This window comes from Cupressus sempervirens, chromosome 6 (assembly GCF_028749045.1).
Source record: "Cupressus sempervirens isolate cs-2001-9-10 chromosome 6, ASM2874904v1, whole genome shotgun sequence".
Lineage (NCBI taxonomy): Eukaryota > Viridiplantae > Streptophyta > Pinopsida > Cupressales > Cupressaceae > Cupressus > Cupressus sempervirens.
In genome coordinates, this window is record NC_143123.1 from 427142126 (window position 1) to 427153591 (window position 11466).

An 11466-nucleotide genomic window follows, 5' to 3' on the forward strand; every position below is an offset into this window, starting at 1 on the left:
GGCAGTACATTCTGAAAGTTGGTGAAGGCGTTGCGGCTAGGTGCCTAAGCGGATTTGTGGGCGTGGATGTTCCTCCACCACTGGGTCCGACATGGTATGTTGTGCCATTTAATTTTTCTTTTCTATTTGCAAACATAGATTTAGAGTAAGTTTTTGTAAATAATGATTTTTTTCAAGATTCTTGGAGATATTTTCATGAGTGCATACCATACAATTTTTTATTACGGGAACTTAAGAGTAGGCTTTGTTAGGCAGAAGCTACCTAACAATGCACATATATTTTGTCTACTGTGAAAAATTAGTGCAATATTACATATAGGCAAACCATGCACGTTAACTCATCATTGTGAACCTCTCTAAATTGTCTTTTATTGCTTTTGATGCCTTCTTGTGTGAACTATTTAAGTATCTGGTGTCTTATTATATGCAGTTTGTTCTATGATGTTACTATTGTAATCTAATATATGTACAACAAAAAATAGTGTAAACTCTGTTAAGGAAAGTGTTAGGATGTATTAGACTGGATATGCAGGATCAAGCAATCAAATGATTTGGACTGAATATGCAAATGGATTGCTTGTGCAGTGGGATTGCCAGGGTAATCGTATTCAGGAATTCATGCATTCATCTGCTGCTATTCAATGTTTGTGTGCTTTAGGAACAAGAATTTGGATTGGATACGCTGATGGGAGGGTGCATGTCATGGAACAAGATGCATGTCATGGAACGAGGAGCTTCTTGGTCAGGGTCTTGCATTGAATGATGAATTGGATCGTGTGCTAGGGAAACATGACTCCATTACTAAGTTTTATCTTTCCATTGAAGTTTTTAGTCCAAGGCAAAACTAACAACATATAACAACTAGATGCTTAATTGAGAGTATACCATTTAAGCAAAACATTTTCAGATTTTGTTCAACAGTTACACACTTTTTTTGGCTTGATAAACCTTAGATGTGAGGATGAAGATGGTCATGTCTAGTCTTGCAAGCTGTAATGGACTGTTCTTAAGGTTTTCCAAGCTCCTAAATAGCTATGTTTTAGTATTTTTCATTCTCAGCACCTGAATCTACTTTGAAAATTTTGGGTGTAGCCTTCATTAAGGTGGATTCTGACCACTAAATGCTATTCACAAGTGTTCAGTCCTGCATATGATCAACACCAACAACATATGATAAAAGTGATGCTTTTAATATGGATGATATAGCAATCAAAGGTGATTGAATCGTAGTTAACTTGTGTTCAAAAACTGGCAATATTCAAATCGGAAAATCAGGAGCATCGTGGAGGAACATTACATTCAGGCATCTTGTCAAACAGTTCACATGACTTATCTATGCTTCCATTTTGCAAGCATGTCTCCCAAGACAAATGCTACTACTTCATCTACACTGTCTGACAAAATCCTTTATTCTTTGATGGATGCCTATAGCTTATCCTAAAGCTCTTATTCAACAATTATGAGATGATCAATCAAGAGGAAATAGTTGAGAGCTTAAAGTGACACAATTTTTAGAAGATCATATGAAATAAAATGGGCATGCGAGTATAAAGAAACTAGAAAGACATTGTGTACAGATGAAGGAATGAAATGGATGGTTTTTGAGCACTCAGCACAAACACTCAGCATTCAGTACATATCATTCGAGATCAAATGGGTGTGTGGGATTATACGCATAGTAAATAATAAAGGAGGGAATTGAACCCTCCCTGACGCTCACACTTGTTGAGGTCCACTTCAGTAATGGCCCTTCCTGTGAAATTGTTGTCTAAAACTTTTCTAATGAGATAATGTGTTATGAGCTCTTCATCTGTGGGATGGAACGTGAATCCAAGAGGCAGTTGTGCATTACCCATATCATGACTATATATAACTAAAGTTAAAAGCCTCTATTATTGAATTCTCTTCCCTATCATCCATATTCATTTCCTTTGCTATTCATGCTTCACACGAGAGTCTTTTTATATGATGATTTATTGTCAATCATGTCCATTCACTACGAAACAATTCTTATTCTACAAATTCGAGATGCTGGAACTTTTGTGGATGTGCAGGCCATCGGAACATACTGTAGGGAGGATGACGAACTTAATCTCAACTATCAGACTCAGGCAAGTGATACAAATTGTAGAATCTTAACATATGGTTGTTCAAATTTTGTATCTCCTAAATGATTTCCTTTTAGCGTATAACTTACTGTGCATAGTTGCCAAATTTGGTTATTGTATCGGGCATATTAATGAAGAATCATATTAGTTATTGTCGGTGATTACGATAGTTTGATTAGTTATTGTCAATATTTTTCAGGCATTTTATAAAACAGTTCACATGCCTTCTGCATGATATGACGATTTGCATGCATCCTCCACTCTCTCATCTGGCTGATGATGGATTACGAAGAGTGATTTGAAACGATGACGCTAAAAAACACACAATCAAATCCAAAATGAAATTGAATTACAAATGGATTATGAAAATTTGATATTGTTGTTTAAGTTGTGATTGTCCTGGTAGACATGCATGCAAAATCAACAATATCAGATTTCCATAATCCATTTGTAATGCAAGTTCATTTTGGATTTGATTGTGTGTTTTTTAGCGTCATCATTTTAGATCACTCTCCATAATCCATCATCAGTCGGATGAGAGACTGCAGGATGCATGCAAAATGTCATATCATATGCAAAGCATGTGAACTATTTTATAGAATGCCTGGAAAAAAATTTACACCCAGGCGTTGGTCGAAATTTATACCTTCATTAGTCAAAATTTTTGACCTTTATTGGTTGAAATTTCTACCTTTCTTGGTCAACATTTCCTACCTTCAATGGTCAAACTTTTCGACCATCATTGGTCAAAATTTCTACCTTTCTTTGTCAACATTTTCTACCTTCATTGGTCAAACTTTTCGACCTTCATTGGTCAAAATTTCTACCTTTCTTGGTCAACATTTTCTACCTTCATTGGTCAAACTTTTTGACCTTTATTGGTCGAAATTTCTACCTTTGTTGGTCAAAATTTCCACCTTTCATGGCCAATACTTTCTACCATCATTGGTCGAAATTTCTACTTTTATTGGTCGAAATTTATATCTTCATTGGTCAAAATTTCGACCAATTCTAGGCAAAACTTGCACTATGGCTATTGAAGTTTTTCGACCAAAGTATTGGTCAAAATTTTGACCAACCAGAAGGTTGGTCGAACTTTCGACCGAAAAAATTCTGACCAATGAGTTGGTGGAAGTTGGTTGAAGTTTGGTCGAAAAGTGGGTCAAAATTTTGACCAATAATGGTCGAAAAATGGCCTCAGATGTATTAGTGGGAGGACATTCGAGGAGAGTGGTTTCGACCCCGCAACTGTTGAAGAAATGATGAAGAAAATGGAAGCAGAAGCAGAGGCCCCATTTCTTGCCATGAGAGCCACTGAGGACAAGCAACTACTCGCAGTCGTTAAACTTTTAAAAGATGTAATGGACATCAGCATGGTCAAATTGGACGAGATCCCCAAAGGCAAATAAAGATGTGCAAAAATTAAAACCCTATTTGGCTCACAGAAGAAAGAAATCATCAATGGGAAAGAATATTCGAAGATGCTAAAGGCTGCAATCATTTTGGGGAAGAATTGATCACTCTATGTGGCACATTTGATCTCATAATTTGTAATGGTTTGGCTAGATGGGCTAAGTCAGGCGCTTTCACTTGCAACACATACAACGGGGCAAGTGTGGTTGATTATGTAATTTGTTCACAAAATTTGTATGAAAATATTGAAGAAGTTGAAATTGGAGAGCACATTTGGGATCTCAAATCAAATCATAGACCACTGTACGTAAATTTGTATTGGGCAAAGGATTGACGGATTGGAGCAAAAACCCAAGGCCCTCAATACCCCCCTTCTCAGGGCAAAATTTTGTTAACTTCAGAAAATAGTAACACTTTCAGAGCTACTCTTGAGGAACTTTGTATGGGACATCCTATGTATAAACATGGTGTTAACAATTATGATTTATCAAATCTGATTCATGAGGCTCTTTCAAAATGCAAGAGAGCAAAAAATAAAAAATCTAAAACTAATTGTTTTCCAACCAATGCTTGGTTTGATAAGGAATGCAAGAGGGCTAGGAGAAACCTAAGGGAGTCGAATAAAACTAACCTTGACATTAAGGCCTACAAACAGATCCTAAAGAAGAAAAAAAACTGATTTTATGTTCACAAGGAGAGATAAGCTAATTTTCTTGGGTAGAAATAACCCCAAACGTTTTTGGAAAGAACTCCAACCAAGGAGAAAACAAACTGAAAATAATAATATTACTACCACCCAATGGTTTGAATATGCTAAGAAACTTTATGAACAAGAGGGTGGAGTGGGACAACCACCTTTGGTCAATGATGATACAAATCTTTTCACTGTGCAAGAGATAGAGGCAGGGATTAAGAAGTTAGGTGGAGGTAAAGCAAAAGACCTTGTTGCGCTCCAAGCATAATATCTGAAGTGGGGTATGAAGAATCTTGCACCGCACATCATTGAAATTTTCAACAAAATTTTCCAAGAAGGGTTTTCGAAAGATTGGACAATCAGCCTTGCAATACCACTTTTTAAGAGTGGTGATGTTAACAATCCCTCCAACTACAGGACTATAATGATCAATCCCCTATTTGCTAAACTTTTTGGCAGCATGATAGAAACTAGGATCAACAAATGGGCAGAAGAAAACCATAAACGTGCTAAAGGGCAAGCTGGTTTTAGGCCAAAGCACTCGACAATAGAAATCTGTGTCACTTTGAGACACATTATTGAAAAAGAATGGGAGAAAAAGGAAGAGGTATTTTGTTGCTTTGTCAACTTTAAAAAGGCTTTTGACACCGTCCCGAGAGACAAGCTTTGGTTTAGGATGGAAGAATTGGGGATTCCTATGCATCTCAGAGCTACTGTTCATAGGATGTACGCAGAGGTGAAAGTTAAAATGAGAACTTCAGATGGCATTTCAGAATGTTTTAGGAGCGATATCGGGGTCAAACAGGGCTGCCCTTTATCTCCTACTTTGTTTGGTTTATATATTGACAAACTGGAAGAGTGGTTAAACATGCAAAAGAGTGAAGGCATTTAGCTAGGTGAATTTGTTATAAAGCTGCTCCTATATGCGAACGATCTCATTTAAATTGCCAAATCTGCCTATGGTTTGCAAGATCATCTATCTTCTCTTGAGCGCTTTTGCAGAATGGTGGGGATGCAGGTCAATATCAGGAAGACTAAGGCTATGATTTTCTCTAATAATAAAAAACAACACCAACATGAATTTTATTACAATGGAAGTGTTCTTGAAGAAGTTGCATAGTATAAATACCTTGGCATCGATTTCAACAAAAAACTAAGCTGGTCTAGCTGTAGGTATAAAAGGATATTAGGTGGGTGGAAGGCTTTTTATGCTCTTTAGAATAGGTGCCGTGAAGCAGAGTTGTGGGATTGGAAAACTATTCAAACCTTGTTTGGTCTTCTTGTGCTGCTAGTTGTTCTTTACGGGTGTGAATTATGGGCCATCAACACTACTATAGCACAATGGAAACAAATCGAAGGAATCCAAAAGCGCTTGATTACAAGCAAGTTTAAAATCAAAAGCACTGTTCCATATGATATCATGCTAAGTGAAATGGGGGCTGCTCCTATTGAGGCACTTGCTATCGTTCGCCTTTTAAGCTATCTAAAAAGAATCGAAAAAATGGAAGAGGATAGATGGCCTAAAGTGGTCTTTAGTGACACACTATGTAAGCGAAAAAGGACATGGATGCAACAAAACATCAAATGGATGAGTAAATGGAATATTCAATTCAATATGTGCCCCACAAATAATAAAGAAATATTGGTCTTTGTCATGGAGAAATTCTACAAGAGAAATTGGGGAAGCGAGATCGGAAGGAAGAAATTATATTATATAAATGAGTTCAACCCCGCTTGTGATCAACTCCAAAAAGCATACATAGGAGCCAACATTTCTTGGAGGGCTAAAATTCTTATTGCTCAACTGAGAACCAACTCTCACCAACTTCCGTTGTGAGACCGAACATTGGAAGAGGCCAAATGAGGCTTGGAAAGAGAGAATTTGCAGATTTCGCAATTCTGGGAAAGTGGAAACTGAACAACACTTTATTTTAGAATGTGAAGCCTACAAGAGTAGTAGAGATAAATTTGCGGACACTATATGTGACAGTTCTTGGCATAACCTATTCAACGAAGAGTACATTGAGCAATTGGGTGGACTCATCATCATCTTGCACAAGCAACGAACATTGCTACTTAAGTCTGCTTGAGTTGTCTTGCTGTCCCATAGGCTATTTTTAGCCTCGTGGACATTAAATTTTTATCTATCTATCTATCTACCCTAGAGACGACAACACTGAAAGTTTCCAAGAGACTTGCTGCTCTAGCTACGGCTGCCACCAATCGATATTTTAATTTTGTCAATCTCTTTGCAAATTCATGTCGTCATTGTTATAAGACCTCAAGACAACATACACAACTTGGTCTAGAAGCCTACTAATGATAGAAGTAAGAATTTATCAACCACAACCAGAAAGCATCCATAACAACAGACAATTGACGATTGAGCCAACTACTGTGCTATTGGTGTTCGAATTGCTACCCTAGCCGATGGCTCTACTTATGCCCCTTTCTCTGCCTTGGTTTTCTAGTTCTCACGTGTGAATCAAGTGAGGCATTCATTCAATCCTACTCATTCCAGATTCCAGAAGGAGGACATTGAAATTCCCTTATCAAAATCTATTTGCTTTTAAAATATTAAATATTTTAGTTCACATTTAAAATTTTTGTCATTAATTAATATATAATCTTTATTTATAATTTTCAAGCTAATTTTATATTTAACTATATTAAAATAAAATATTAATATGAGGAGCGTAAATATAAATTTGTTTTATTATTTTTTCAGTATACATTTTTATAACCTAAAATATTTTTACAATAAGGGCATCTACCAATTTTCAAACTCCATGAATAGTTGTTATTCAAGAAATTAATATTGATTTTTTTTATCATATAGTTACCTATAATCCTATCGTGACTAAACATGGCACAAAATGTTTGCACGTTATGTTCTATAGGCACAACTCGATCTTTGTGTTTCAAACAGAAGGCAAGGACTGCTTCTTAGAGCTCTTGTCTATGTATCTTTTCACGAGTGACGAGAGACGAGACTTTATTCTTACGACGCATATAACCTTGAAAACGTCATGCTCCAACATGTTTGGGGAAGAAAAGAATAGAAAAGCACATGAACGAAGTCCAAAAGGGGAGCATTGCTTTGAATAACTGGAAAACAGGCAAATACTGGTAAGGAGGACCAACAGCAGAATTGATGAAGCCATGGCTTCAGCCTCACTCTGCTCTCATCTCAGAGCTAATCCGCCATTGACGATTGCAAAACAGAGCACCCAGTGTTCTTCCAATACGATGCGGGCTTCTTCCAGGTATGTACCGATCAATCCCTGATGTTTTCTTGTACTTCTTTTTTTGAATGCTTTCATTTTTCTTTATGAATTGATTTAATTTGATGTCATTGCGATTGGATTGAGCTGAAAAAGGTCTTTTGTGTACATATATAGGGTCAACCCTTGGGTTCATCATTATTACAGCCTAGATAAAGCCCTGTTCAATCGCTGTAGTTTTGTCTGGGGGATAAAAGCTTGTGGGTTAGCTACCTCAAGACCAAATACCGCAAAAACAAAGATTTCTGTAGGGAGAAATAGTGTGAAGTTGTTTGCTTTTAGTGGGCCTAAGCCATTGTCCATCAATAGAGAATTAGGAGATGGAGACAAAGGATTCAACCGATGTAATCATGTATGCAGTGGAAATGATTCAGCATCAGTCAATGCATCTGTTTCTCTTTCAGAACATAGGGATTGTTCGAATTCTGAAGAAGAAGAGTTACCCAATGGAGTTTTGAAAGGATGGACACCCCCAAGATATGTGTGGAGAGCGCTGTCTGCTTGGGTGATAGCAGGACAGGTGATTTCCAGGGTAATCAGGGGCAAAATACATGTGAGAAATTGCTTGCAGCAGCTTGAGGTAGTGGGTCCTGGTTCTATTGGTGTGTGCTTGTTGACAGCCGCATTTGTGGGGATGGCTTTTACGATTCAATTTGTTAGGGAATTTACAAAACTTGGGCTAACAAGATCTGTTGGGGGCGTGCTGGCACTGGCCTTGTCAAGAGAACTGAGCCCAGTTGTTACATCTATAATTATTGCCGGCCGTGTTGGGAGTGCTTTTGCTGCAGAGTTAGGAACCATGCAGGTGTCTGAACAGACCGATACTTTGAGGGTGTTGGGAACAGATCCTGTCGATTACCTTGTGATTCCCCGAGTATTTGCTTGCTGTGTGGCATTGCCAGTCTTAACTTTAATCTGCTTCACTGTGGCTATGGCAGCCAGTGTTCTGATAGCGGATGGAGTTTACAATGTTAGTGCTAATATTATCTTGGATTCTGCAAGAAGGGCTCTCGAGCCATGGGACATAGTTAGTGCAATGATCAAATCCACGGTCTTCGGTGGGTTTATATCTATCGTGAGTTGTGCATGGGGTGTCACAACGCTTGGAGGGGCAAAAGGTGTAGGAGAATCTACAACTTCTGCGGTTGTAATCTCCCTAGTTTGTGTCTTCATTGCTGATTTTGTGCTTTCATGGTTATTTTTCCAAGGTGCAGGGGATGCTCTGAAGGCTGCTATGGGATAGTGTCTGTTTTAGCATTGTTATCGCTTCCCATAAGATGTGCAGGTGGAGAATGTGGTTTACATGCTCTAATTTATCCAGAAGATGAATTCATTAATAATAAGCACGTGGAAATATGTTGTCACAATAACGACATATGCAGCAATGCGATCAGCTATACTGCAACAGTACTTCATTTTGACCATTGAGGAACATGTACCCACATTCGAACTTTGTAATATTGATTGGATGTTCGTTCATAATGATGATTTGAATTTTGAATTAACTCTCTAGCATATCAATTTTCTTATAGTTGCAGGGAAAATAATATTTCAATTCCTTCTTCGTTGTGGTCTCTTTTTCATTGGGGTACATGAACAGCTGTATATAGTGATCTATTCAATTAAAGGAGCTCAAGATTCTGTACAAAATCAATAGTTATGCTCTAAATAGATACAATTCATTGCTATTTGACAGTCCTTTTCAGTTCCATAAGTAGTTAGGACTTCTTTTGTGGACAATGCTTGCTTTCTAATAACTTCACATTTAACAAATGTGGCGAGGAATGCAACAAAAGTGTCAAGGAGTGGTCAGTATGTTAAAGGGAACGGGTATGGTTTAAGGCTCTCTTTGAGCAAAGTGTAATTAGAGTTATAACAGGGAAACCTTTGCCTGGCATGCTCAGTATAGGTGCATTTGGACATTTGCTGAAATAAAACATATATCTGGTATGCATCTTTTGTTTAATTTATATTGTTGAAAACAACAAATAGAAACCACACGTAGCTATCTTAAACCTAAAATATTATTTTTTAATAATTCTGTATATGCAACTCCTTTTATAACTTTTCCTTATGGTCATCCTGTGCCCTAAAAAGCATGGTATCTAAGTCTCTATTTTGATGAGTGAGATCTCTAGGATGATGTGCTTTATGTTTTCGTTAGCTAGAATGATTCTAGTTTTATGCGATTAGTAATTTGCATAAAAGAATTTTTATGTTGTGTTTGACGCTAAAATATGCATTTAGTTGCAGTTTGATATGATCCTGGGTGTTTATTTGTAAAACTTTTTAAAAGAAAAGTTGTAAGTTGGCTATCATTTCCTAAAGATTGAGTGGTATTGTTCTTCATATTCGTCTTTATATCAATTCCAGTTTTCTTTGTCAATTTCTGTATTGTGATTGTCCATACATTCTTAGTCATCATAGAAAAGCCATATATATAGCTGATAGGCTTTATTTAGTGTGAGCTGTTCGTGCAAAAAACCACCTGAAAAGTTGTCTCATGACATGAAGAATGTATTGGTGCTATGAAGAAAAAGCAGTAACATAATTAATTTTTAAGCTAGTTCTTATTTAATTCTCGACTGCATTAAGGAGAACCTAGGTGAAATCACTGAAATCCCTCCTGCTTTCACCAGGCAGAAATCCATAAAATATGCTTCAAGGAAAGTGCAAAGCTATGGGACCTTAAATACGCCTGCTTCCATGCTAAACAGAACAACCATTTAGAATAAAAAATACTTAGAATAATTGAAATCCATGCAAAAACAGTGTCATTTACATTTGGTACTGAGAAGAGAACACTACAGTCGTACATTACGTTTCACCACCTCATTTTGACAGTTGAATTCTTATGGAAGCATCAAAGATCATCTATGAATATTAAATTTCTATTTTTCCAAACACAAATTTCATAAAATAATGTTTGCAGCTCTGTTTTGTAGTCTGGTAGTTCTGTAGAGGGCTATTTTTGCAACCTTTGTCAGCGGACCTCAGTTGCTTCTGCCGCAGGGTGATTCAAGTGTCATTTTTTATATATTAAAGACAGTAAATTAAAACATCAGTACATTGTTAATGGACCCTTGCTCTATTAGTGAAGTTGAAAGGTTCTTAATGAGTCCACCACGGATCAAATTTTACTAATTTCAAGGCTCTGACATCAAAATAAGTTATGAGGCCAGGAACGTGTCATAGGCAAATTTGGCAGAATGAATAGCCCTCAGTCGTTGGCTCTTAGAGGCTTTTGTTTCTGTATTGGGTAGCTAAAACAGTTTTGTGGATGACCTCTATAAAAATAGAACATCAGTATATTAAGAAGAGCTGCTGCCTCAATAAGTATCAGATTGGATAACAAAGTACCCATATATCAATACCCAATATATCAAAACCAATAGAGTTTACATTGTATAGTGCTGACATAATATTATAATTTATAGCATACTGAAGACAGCTATTGCCAAGGGCCAACAGCAGGATTACTATCTTGTGCATAGTCACATTCATGGTACCTAGTGGGGGAACAATAGTATCTGGGGTGGCACTAACTTCCCACATGTTTTTCAAAGTCTTCTTCCTCCTCTTGTCTTGCCTGATCCTCAAAATTCTGCTCAGACGAGGAAAGCTGAAATGATCCTTGTTTTTCATCAAAGACAACATCATGATGAAGATAAGACTATCAGTATCTACATCAATCAACTGATAAGCCTTATGGTTGTCACTATATCCCGTATACAAAGTTTCTGACTCTTGGAATCCAACTTGGAGCATTGGGTGTTTGGAATCTGTACATATGCTAAAGAGCCAAAAACTTTCACATGGCCGATCCTGGGTTTGTGACCAGTCTAGGCTTCCTTAGGAGTCTTCCCCTTAATAACATGTGTGGGAGACTGATTAAGGAAATAAACCGCAGTAAACACTTCTTTTGCCCAATATTTTTTATGAACATTTTTGTGTCCCATTATTAACC

The 11466-nt window shown here is 37.1% G+C and overlaps 1 protein-coding gene across 1 annotated transcript; it reads left to right on the top strand.

The window, feature by feature from the left end:
* The first annotated feature begins 7304 nt into the window (after nt 1-7304).
* ABCI14 (trigalactosyldiacylglycerol 1) lies at nt 7305-9004 on the top strand. Its single transcript, XM_089788403.1, has 2 exons — nt 7305-7481; nt 7617-9004. Exons 1-2 carry the CDS (start codon nt 7378-7380, stop codon nt 8740-8742), a joined length of 1230 nt encoding a protein of 409 aa, XP_089644529.1. The 5' UTR covers nt 7305-7377; the 3' UTR covers nt 8743-9004.
* The last annotated feature ends 2462 nt before the right edge of the window (nt 9005-11466 follow it).